Source organism: Macrotis lagotis, chromosome 3 (genome assembly GCF_037893015.1).
Source record: "Macrotis lagotis isolate mMagLag1 chromosome 3, bilby.v1.9.chrom.fasta, whole genome shotgun sequence".
Classification (NCBI taxonomy): Eukaryota; Metazoa; Chordata; class Mammalia; order Peramelemorphia; family Peramelidae; genus Macrotis; species Macrotis lagotis.
The window spans coordinates 51693957-51706184 of NC_133660.1; the positions used below are offsets into that span (position 1 = coordinate 51693957).

General features: G+C 32.6%; 1 protein-coding gene across 26 annotated transcripts in view; it reads right to left on the reverse strand.

Annotated features, from left to right (window-relative positions):
* Positions 1-12228, reverse strand: part of ANK2 (ankyrin 2) — a 752311-nt gene that overhangs the window by 518183 nt on the left and 221900 nt on the right. For 2 of the 26 annotated variants that reach the window (XM_074228650.1, XM_074228649.1), the window contains exon 2: positions 10035-10095. The exons of the other annotated variants lie outside the window; for them this stretch is intronic. In XM_074228650.1, the coding sequence (XP_074084751.1) occupies positions 10035-10055 (21 nt within the window). In that variant the 5' untranslated portion in view covers positions 10056-10095. The remainder of the gene's footprint in view (positions 1-10034; positions 10096-12228) is intronic. 26 annotated transcript variants of the gene reach the window in all.

Genomic DNA, 12228 nt, shown 5'->3' on the forward strand with positions numbered 1-12228 from the left:
GAGTCATACTATAGGAAAGATTGGAAAAAGAGGCCTAGAGAAATAATATATGTATATACCCTGCAAGAGAATTATTTTAAGCTACGTTACTACAGGAATCAGAAAGTATTATTTAAAAAGAAGATTTTTGAGTCAATAAAACTAATAAACTAAAAACCAGAACTCTACAAATGTTACAAGAAATCAAAGAGAATGAAACTACCAAAACACAAAATCTAATTACAGGCAACCTGAGCCCACTCTATTCTCTCAATTCCATTAATTCTAGCAACTATTTCAAATACTTTTCACACAAATAAAATTACATCTAAACAACTGAAAAAAATTCAATTTCTTGTGGATAGGCTGAATTAATAAATAAAAAATAACAATTTTATTTAGATTTATACTAGATCTAAGGATCACTTAGGTTGCACTGTGGTTAGAGCACCAGCTCTGGGTCAAGAAGACCTGAGTTCATATCCAACCTCAGACACTTAATAATTGCCTAGCTGTGTGACCTTGGGCAAGTCACTTAACCCAATTGCCTTACAAGAACTGAAGAGAGAGAGAGAGAGAGAAACATACCAGATCTAAAACTATTAAACTATTTTCTAAAGCATCAGACATCAAAACTATCTGGTATTGGCAGAGAAATTGAGAAGTAGAGAAATAAAATAAATTAGGTACAAAAGAAAGAGTATTAAATGACTATAGTAATCTATTATTTGATAAACCCAAAGACTCTAGAATCTGGAATAATAACTCACTATTTGACAAAAATTGCTAAAAAAATTAGAAAATAGTATGGCAAAAACTAAGCATAAACCAATATTTCATACACTAAATCAAGGTAGAAAAATGTGAAACTAAAAATCTGAAACTTACAAAATCTTTTGGGCAACTAGGTGATAAAATGGATAGACATCTTTGTATGTAATTGAAAAATAAAATAAAAATTTCATTTTAAAAAATATTAGTAACTACTGATTTGATGATAGATTCTTTAATTCTTTTGTAACAATATGTTACATGTCAGCAAAAAATTCACAAAGTCATCACAAAAATTATTCTGTGAAAAAAGGAATGTGAAGAAGATGGTACAAGAACATTTTTTTAAAACTGAGAACAGTAAAACTCTTGAGAAGTTAAATGAGTTGCTCAGCGACACACTGTAAGTATTATAGCTAAGTTTCAAATTCTCATCTTCTGACTCAAATTCCAGCATTTTACCCCTTTACCATACTTACTACCTCTGATTTTAAAACCTCAGTCTTACTCTCCAATTATTATAAAACAATGAATTGGCCATCTATTGTAAAAAAAATTTTCAGAGAAGCAAATACATAAAAATGTTTTATTTTACAAATTTCCCAAATACCCATAAAAGCAATTAAAATGTACTCATTTACAAAGCTGATCCTCTTAGCTATTTTAAAGTATCCCTCCTTTTTTAAAAACATTTTTGAAATAAAAGTACTTTGGACATATTAACCAGAAGAATCATAGAAATTTACAATATCTATCTTTGTCCATCTATCTATCTATCTATCTATCTATCTATCTATCTATCTACCTATCTATTCTTCTGCATCTTATATCCATCTCCTCTCTGGCAAGAAATAGGTAGTATTCTTTATCACTGGACCTCTGAAGCTTTGGTTGATCATTTTCACTGGTTGGAGTACTTAAGTCTTTCAAAGTTGTAACTTGATTATGAAGATTTGTTATGAGTTTTGTTTTTCTTTTACTTCCCTTCCAATGGGAAGGAAAAAATAGAAGAGGAAAAATTAAATGCTAGTTAGTTTTAAAAAATATAATTTATATAATGACAATGCTTTTTCTGTTGGTTTTCATTTCAATGTATTTTTGGAAATGGTAGTTTTCCCTAATTGACACTCCCATTTAACAAGAGCAAACTTTCCTTGATCCTTCTCTACTGACAGATATAAGGACTTCTCATCTCATCTCATGTTTCTTAAAAGCTGTATTTGTTTTTAAATCCTCTAATTCTATAACTGAATTCACAATATTTTACATAACTTTTCCATTATGACAGAAATTTTACAAAACACAAAAAATTTATCATTTACTTTTCAGAGCTCTTCTCAGCTTAGTTTGTTGGGAGGGGAGGTTGTCTTTTCTATGTATTTGGATAGTTTGCCTTTGGGTCTTTAAATTTTTTTCCTTGAGAATTATTTAGCAGTATCTCTGGGGTGGCTAGGTGGCACAGTGGATAGAGTACCAGCCCTGGAGTCAGGAGTACCTGAGTTCAAATCCGGCCTCAGACACTTAATAATTACATAGCTTGTGTGGCCTTGAGCAAGCCACTTAACCCCATTGCCTTGCAAAAACTAAAAAATAAATAAATTAAATTAAAAAAATAAAAGTATCTCTCATTTAAAAAAAATGTTTTTTGAAATAAAACTTCTTTGGCCATATTAACTAGAACTACCACAATAATTTTCTGATGAGATCATAATAAACTGTTGATCCATTTATCTGGTTTATCTATCTATATGCAACACTGTAAGCTAAGCCAGTATATCCAGTTGAAAATATTTGGTTTGCTTTGTTTTTAATTTTTTTTAATGCCATTTTGTTTAAGCCAGTGAACAGGATCCCTCTCATAAAGAAGCATATTTAAAACTAATTGAATTGCTTCTGAGTTCCATAATGATAAAACTATGACAAAAGAATCATAGAAATTTAAAGCTGGAAGACTTTTACCGTAATGGCACTTATTGTTCTTGTTCTCTTTCTCTTTCTCTTTCTCTCTCTCTCTCTCTCTCTCTCTCTCTCTCTCTCTCTCTCAACACAAAATACAACATTTAGACTTAGATGTACCTTAGAGATCATTTATTCTTATCCCACACATTTTAAAATTTAAAAGAATTGAAAATCCAATTTGTCCAAGGTCACAGGTCTAATTAATCAAACAGATGCAACTAAAACTAGTTCTCCATACTCTTTATCCATTGTTTTTTCCAATACACCAAAATATAGTCTAGCGATAACAGATAGCTTAAGAAAATGTCCCTTTCAACCTTAAAGGCAACTGAGAGCAAGTTTTCCATATTATTATAATACAATGAATTCAGTACTTCAAATCATCAAACATGCTACAGAAACTTCTGATGGTTATATTTATATTTAATTCATTGTCACAAACAGGAAATATTCTTTTGAAGGGGTGGGGGTCAAAGTTAACAAAGATATTCAATGTTTTTCAAATTTCTCAATAGTAGATAAACTTCTATAAATATTATATTTCTTAAGAGAATGTTTGTGTGTGTGTGTGTGAGAGAGAGAGAGAGAGAGAGAGAGAGAGAGAGAGAGAGAGAAGGAGAATTAATTTATAAAGATTTTATTTCCATTTGGATTCTAAGGTATGAAAATATACATATTTGCAAATCTGCCCAGTTCAACCTGATTTGTGAAAGTGTTCCTGACAGCTCAATCCTTTGCCTAAAAGCAAATCAAGAATTTGAATGAGCCCTTTTTATAATACTACAACATTTCACTTTATACTTCGAATGACAAGCAAAAAAGACCCTTTATAAATACAGGGTTTAGACTTGCAATAAAACACATAGTTTTTGTTCCTTTTAAGTCAAAAGACAAAGAATACTACAGTATACTTTCTTTAAAGCAAGCTACTTTAAAGTTGGGCCCAGCAACTGGAATTCAGAGTTCCCTGTGGCGGCCAATAAGGCTTCTCTGTGAATAGTTCCTTCAATAATATTTATAACTCTCTCCATTATTTGTTGCTACCAGGAGCAATTCTGAAAGCTGCAAGAATTCCATACTGTTTTCTTTGCTGTACTGAATGGAATTAATTAACAAAAGCAAAATAAAGAGATCCAGATGTACACATACAGTACTGTTTTTCCGTAAAAACAAAAAAAAATAGTTTGCCAATTAGGTTTAAAATATTGTCATTTTCATACATTTTGCCTATACATATAATCAAGGGGAAAGGGAAGAGGAAGGAAACAAACACTTTTAAAGCATCAACTACCATAGTTGTAAAGCATTTTACAAATATTATCTCATAAAAAAAGATTAAAAAAGAAACTCCAAATTCAGGTGTGGAGAGGCAATAGGGACTTCTGGAGTTGAAGTAAGAAAACTTGAGTTCTATCCTACTTCTGGTATCCTACTATGACCATGAGCAAGTCACATCATCTCTCTGAGACTCAGTTTCCTCATTGGTAAAATGAGGATAATAATGCCAATAATGTCTTTCTCATAGACTTGTAAGATATGGAGAGTATGTTTGCAAGCTTTAAAACTAGACAGATTTTATTTTTATGTATTTTATATGTATTTGTATAAATAAATCTGAAAAACCATTACCTAAGGAGAAAAAAAAACTTACATTGTTAGGTACTGATTGTGAATACTTAAGAACATTGAGCCCTTAAAAACTTAAAAGTAGTGCAAAAATCCTATCCTTGGTGTAACTTGGTCCTGCCTTTAGTTCTATTGATAAGCTATTAAGAATATTAATTACTAACATTTCTAATAGTAAAACATTTTGGAGCAGCTGGGTGTTACAGTGGATAGAGCACTGGCCCTGGAGTCAGGAAGATCAGAATTCAAATCCAGCCTCAGACACTTAATAATTGCCTAGCTGCATGACCTTGGGCAAGTCACTTAATCCCATTGCCTTGCAAAAACAAAAGAAATAAAAGATAGTAAAACATTTTAAAGAACATACTACATAGTTAATGAGATTTGAAATAAATAGTTTTCATTTAAATATACTTAACATTTAATAAATGAATAAGAAAATTCATTAAATCATTGGATAGCAATTCTTTTGCCCATAGTCTATATACATTATAGGACTATAGTGAGACAAATGTCAAAAATTAAAGAGGGAGGAGAGTACCATTACTTCACACATTTTATAACCCAGCATTCTGGAATTCTACTGTTATAAAAGCAATGAACCTCTGTCTGTAAAAGCACTGGTTAGTTTTTAAGCTAGAATTTTTTTTTATTTCTTCCTTTCCTTCATCCTCAGTTCAGAATAGAAGAAGGTTATCACAGCATTATTTGGTATAACTATGTTAAAAACCAAACATTCTCACCTTACTGTCAACTAAAAGACCAAAACTAAATTACTAAAGTTAAAAATCAGAAATCTGACATTTTTCTAACCACACTTTTCATAGCAGTGTAGTTATAGAGATCCAATGCATCAAAGAACACCAGTGCCAAAACTGGCAGAGATATCAATGGTAAGACTCTAACTTGTTGATGGATTCTAATGATTATGTAATCCAAAACTAATGTAATTATAACATTTTTCCTGATGAGGCATATTTCTCCAAGATCCAAGGGGCTTAAATTATAACCTATTCAGGTTGTGTCTAAGTAATATTCTAGTCATTGGCTAGAATAAAAGGCCAATATTTCATCATTTCTAAATCTAAACATGGGAATTAAGAAAATGTATATCCCCTTTTTGAAGACATGAGTACAATGTATGAATTTGGAAATTATATATGTATGTGTATGTGTATGTATATGTATGTGTATGTGTGTATGTGTATGTGTATATGTATATGTATATGTATATGTATATGTATATGTATATGTATATGTATATGTATATGTATATGTATATGTATATGTATATATAGCCAGACATGACTAAAGTATTAGTTAATTTTGCTGAATTGCTTTGCTTTTTAAAAAATTAAATCTGTATTGTAGAAGATGGTTTACTGGGAAGGAGTAGAAAGGAATATAGTTGGAAATTGAGCTGATATAAAAACAAAATAAAATAAAAATAAGATTTTTAAAATGCTATTTTTTAATATTGTCTTCTTTAACATTTGAAAATTTTAACCTATGTTTCTTTTAAACACTTTAATCTATCTTTATCCTCACAGAACTATTAGTTTCGGGGCAGCTAGGTGGCACAGTGAATAGAGCACCAACCCTGGGGTCAGAAGAACCTGAGTTCAAATCTAGCCACAGACACTTAATTACCTAGATATGTGACCTTGGGCAAGATACTTTACCCTATTGCCAGAATGGAAAGAAGGAAGGATGGAAGGGAGGGAGGGAGGGAGGGAGGAAGAGGTATGAAAGAAGACACTATTATTTTATTGGTGTCAGATATCCCTGATAAGGCACTTCCTCTCCTTATTTAGATTGGTACCTGTTCTGCAACTTATCAATCAATCAATAAACCATTATTTAGTGCCTATATGTGTCAATAACTGTGGTAGGCTTTGGACTGTGTTAACATAATCTTATAGAGTTGTCTCTGACTACTGACAAGTTGAATGACTTGCCCAGAATCACATTGGTCATTGTATGTCAGAGGCAGAATTTGAGACAAGATCTTTCTGACTCTGAGATCACATTATTCCTTTCTATTTTAATTAAATTAGCCAACAATTCTCAGAAAAATCACTGAACCTTCAAAAAAATATTAGCCCACAAAATATTCATCAGCACCAACCAACTTTACCTTTCCTAAAAATTGACATATTTTATGCTTCACAAGAGATCAAAAGGCAGTCAGATTTCCTCAACCCAATCACAAGCACAAATAAAAAAAAAGCCAAAATTAATGATAGAATGGGAAATGATTTGAAGTTCATTCATTGATTTTATTTTTAGAACTTAGCCGCTGGGGCAGCTAGGTGGTGCAGTGGATAGAGCATGGGCCCTGGAGTCAGGAGTACCTGGGTTCAAATCCAGTCTCAGACATTTAATAATTACCTAGCTATGTGGCCTTGGGCAAGCCACTTTAACCCCATTGCCTTGCAAAATTCTAAAAAAAAAAAAAAAAAAGAAGTTAGCCATTACATTCCATGGATAGTTTGGATGACCTACTTTAAAAGCCTCAATATCTAAAACAGAGGCATCCAGACAACAAACTATGTAATAGAGAGGTCAAGAAGGTATCATGTTGGAAGACCTCATGAAGATTCAGGAGCTCTGAGAAGTCCCAAGTCCAACCAGAAATGATAGTCCTCTTAGGCCAGCACAGAGACTCAAATTTCTTGGGAATGCTAATTATCTCAAACTCTAATCGAAACTCCAGATAGAGAAACAAATCTAGAAGGTCTGAGGTTATAACAATAGAAGTTCATCAGCTTATCTCCAGAGTCACTATGTCAAAGTCTCTTCAGGGGAGCTGTCCAGGGTGCTATACTATTTTACTAACAAGCTTTATCTGATCAAGTAGAAAAATCACCTTCAATTTATCAAAACATTTAAGTACTAAGTGCTTCATGATTATATCAAGAAATTTTATTAATGTTTGCAGTGTTATCATACTACAATCCCACAAGAAAGGTGAACAACATTTGACAATCCCTCTCTTGACCCTCACCCTCCTTGAGTTAATTGCTCATGACCTGATCAATACTGCCTACAACAATATAGGATTCAATTGACTTCAATCACTTAAGTCCTAATTTGAGTTTGATTAGGTTAAATGCTGGCTCTTATCTGCCATGGTCAGGTCTCCAAGACCTCCAGACTTTCAATAGAATGTCCTCAATATGCTTATTATTTTCAAATCTAGTTCTATAGTTTTAGTTAACCCTATGCAAATTGTTAATTAGACAAGGAATATAATTTTTCTAACAACCTCCCACTTCCCTCCTTACAATCTGTTTATCTTCTAAACATCACCCCAGAAACAGATATGTCCCTAGGGATACATTTGTTGTCCCCTGCTTTATGGTTGCCCAAGAATCCAGGAATTTACTGTCTGGGAAGAATTCCATGCTCCATTCCTATTCCTTCTCACTGCCTCCTATCAAAATTTACTTATCCTATATCTTGTTCCTTTGAAATACGAATCTTGGCTACAAGAATCTAATTTGGCAAATATATTTTTGATACATTAATACATGCTGATGATTTAAGGCCTATCTACTGAGAAATAGAGTTCTTAAGGATTGGCTCAGGTTGGTTTTTCAGTATTCATCTAGTTCATACTGTGTTAGCAATTCACCATTCACAAGTTAGATCTTATCCTGAGGGAAGGTCTCTTTTTTTGGGGGGGGGCAGGATTATATTATTTAGTTTCATGATTACACCAGACTTTTTCTCTGTGCAAAGTACTACTCAGTAGTGCCTCTTTTGTAGAATCATATAGCTATCACTCAAGGATACTATAGAACAAACATGCTTCCTAAACTAAGATAATACTAAGTGAAGGAGGAAGTAAGGTGGCTCAAGGTGGTCTTAAATGCTTACTAGCTGTATGACCCTGGATAAGTCACTTTATCTTTGTTTATCTTAATCTATTGGAGAAGGAAGTAGCAAACCACTCCAATATCTCTACCAAGAAAATTCCAGGGACAGTATATGATTCATGGGGGTCATGAAGAATCAGACACAAGTGAACAACAAATAAAAAGTGTAATTTCATCCAAACTATACATAAACCTGGTCACTTTAACCATTTTAAACATCTGCAGCATCGTACACATTTTTCTTTGTAAAGTATAACTTAAAGTTCCTGTGTATAACATATGCATATAATTTGTTATTATGTAACACTGGTCAGAATTAGTTTCTATTGCAAGTGAAATTAAAGTTGCCCATTTTTTAAACCTTTGGACCAAACCAGATTCTCACATATGTGTTTTCTTATGAACTAAAAGAGTACAATTATGAGTCTCATTGAATTTGTTCCTCATATAGCTATAGTCACATAAATGGGTTTCTTGGATCTATAAAGATCCTAAATTCTATCAATAAACATAGCTTTGGAGATGTGACCTGTATTTTAAAATGTAGAGTTTCTGGTTGAATGGATAGATCCCCCAAATCTCTAGATTCAGGGTATGTTTAATTTTTTAATGAATTCATAACTAAAAATGAAAACACTAAAAGTATAGTTTGCCAAGGTTTTAAGAAACTGCCAAACCTTAGGCATCAAAATATCAGGAATAAAGAAATGTCTCTTCCTGTATTTAAAATTTTTATCATTTTTACTCTTTTCTTCTTTTTCAAACCTCTCCTCAAAGACAGAACATGGAAGTTATGATGTTTTCTATGACTTTTTACATACAAATGTACTGTTAATAAGTATTTTAAGTCTTTCAAATTCCTAAAGAAATGCCATTATGCATCATTCTGATATATTCATTTAGTCTTGTCTCCCTATGTTTTAGTAAGGAAAGGGGAAAACAAAGATGTTGAAGATATGTGGAGATTTTTGGTATAATCACTGATTTAAAATAAAAAAAAATCTCAACAACTTTGTAAGTCAAGTCTATCCCAACCATGGGCAGGTGCTCAACATTCACAATTTTAATACTCTACATATCTCAATGTGTGATATTTCTTCCCCTATATGGAGATAAATTGTAAAATGGTAAAAACCTATCCACAGAAGAGAACTTAGCTATTCATTACCATTTGTCCTTGAGAAAATAATCTAACTTCTCTAGGCCTCAGTTTCCATATCTGTGAAGTGATTTGGTGGACTTTTACCTCTAAATTCCATTGCATTGAAAAATAAGAAATTTTCCAAAGTTGCTTCTTTTGTCCTTTTTCACAGTATAATTTTTTAGAATCATTAAGCAAACTGCCACCTCAATTTAAAAAGGAAAGAAAGTAGGTTAAAACAACTTTCTGTTACCATAACCAATGACTTTTATCTTTATTTTATTCTGTTCTTCTTTAGATTCACACACACACACACACACACACACACACACACACACACACACGTATACAGAGAGAGAGAGAGAGAGAGAGAGAGAGAGCGCAAATAACCAGGATACTGATGGGATGGAGAATATTTACCTTTTTTGTTGGTACAGTGGTTACTGTCATTAATAAATTTAGGGGAAAGGAAAGATGGTTATAGTTCAAATTCCAATCAAGAATTTTGTTCAATAGCACTTGAGTCTATTATTAAAATATTTTAAAATTTAAAAAGCTTTTATCAATGATTATTTTATTTGAATTTTTTAAATCACTGGCTCTGGGAAAACTTTAACCTCCAAACATCTTCATAGAATTTCCTTTTTAACAAAATAATGCTAAAATACCAAAAGTACCTTTTGTAACATGGTGGTCATTAGAAATGTCAGTGCTTCATGTCCCCATTTAGTTACTTACCTAGAAAAGAAAAAGAACATATTAGAACCTTGCAATAATTCCAATTATTCATCTGAGTATATTTAACATGAGAAATTAAAATTCTAAATTTTCTATTGAAAATGAGGCATTTGAAGGGGCAGCTAGGTGGCGCAGTAGATAGAGTACCAGCCCTGGAGTCAGGTGTACCTGAGTTCAAAGCCACCCTCAGATACTTAATAATTACCTAGCTGGGTGGCCTTGGACAAGCCGCTTAACCCCATTGCCCTGCAAAAACTAAAAAAAAAAAAAAAAATGAAAACCAAATATTAGCTCATTACAGTACACATAAATAAATAACTTCTAAAAGTATTAACATATTCCTTCTCTTGGAAGAGAGATAAAGAACTATAGGTAAGAAATATGTCACAAATACCGTTAGCCAACATCACCTTGTCAATTGGTTTCAAGGAAATGTTACAAAGAAAGATTCAATGTGTGTATGAGGGGGGAGGGAGAGAATGAAGCATTATAGTGTAAAAATGAAAGACACGGGTATGTGAAAAATATTTAAAATGCATTTTAAACTATTTAATTATATAAAATAATGGCACTATATTATACATGGAAAAGGAAAAGAACTTTAATATGCTCCATTAGACAAATAAGAATATGTGAAAAAGGATGGGGGGGGTGTACATTTAAAGGAGAAGTTGGAAGGAAGATTTTGGACCTGTGACTGGACCTTCAATGATGAGGACTCTTGGTATATAATTTATAATCTTAGAGAATGCCTGAGGGTAGTAAGAGGAAGATGGGAAAAGCTCACATCAAGCATTATGATAAACACTTTACAAATATTATCTCATTTGACCTTCACAACAATCCTTGAAGATAGCTATTATTATTTCCATTTTACAGTTGAAGGAAACTAAGGCAAATAGAGGTGAAGTGATTTGCCCAGGGTCACACAGCTACTAAGTGTCCAAGACTAGATTTGAACCTCAGGTATGCCTGACTCAAAGCATAGTGCTGTATGTACTATATCACCTAGTTGTATCTAGAGGAGCTAACTCAGTGCCTATCTGAGAGACAGGACTTGATTAATTTTCCATCTTCTACTAAGAGGTAAAAATTGCTATTTCTAAAGAAAAGATCTGACGATGTTATTCCCTTGCTCAAGAAGTCTCAGCAGTTCCCTATTGTCTCTTAGATAGAATACAAACACTTCTATGTAGGATTTAAAGTCTTGCATACTCATTCCAATTTCTCAAGTATTACTTCATATGCAAGACCTTTTCTCTCCTGCCCAGGAACACTTCAAGTTATCTATCCCTATGATAGCTAGATAACTTGGAATCTCCCAACCACCAACTCCTGGAATATCTAGTACCATTCAAGTTCCATTCAAGGAGGCTTGCTACCTCCTATATGAATTTTTTTAAATCCCTGCCCCACCAACAACCTGAAAACAACTCTGTATTGAATATCATATAAGTGTATATGTTTACACACCTACACACACAAACACACACACACACGCACACACACACACACATATATATATATATACATATATGTATATATATATATATACATATATATATATATAATTTACTTATCTGTGCCTGGGATATTTTTCTTCTTCCTAGCATTACTTACATATGTGGTGGGTACTTACTACATGCTAATTGAATTTACTTAAAATTTAACTCAGTAAGATTCCAATATGTGTTAGTCTATTATGGAGTGGGGGGGGCAGAGGGAGAGAATAATTATAGTTTCTGGATAATTGAATTAGAAACAACAACAACAAAATTCTACAGAAAATAAATGGACAAAGATAGCATACATCATTGCCTGCTGATTGGCTAGTATTTTCTGTCTTTTACATATGCTAAACTTTCCACTAATAACAATGGACACAAAATGAAACATCTCAAACTACAATGAGGGACATTTAAAAAATCAACATTTTGTAAGCTGCATGATGCATGAAGATTTCTGATTACTGTTGAAAATTGCTCAAATTCATATGCCTCACAGGCAACAAAAAATGTGCATACCCTTTGATCCAACAATACCACTACTGGGTTTATACCCTGAAAAGATTATGAAAAATAGTAAAAACATCAGTTGTACAAAAATATTCATAGCAACCCTGTTTCTGGTGGG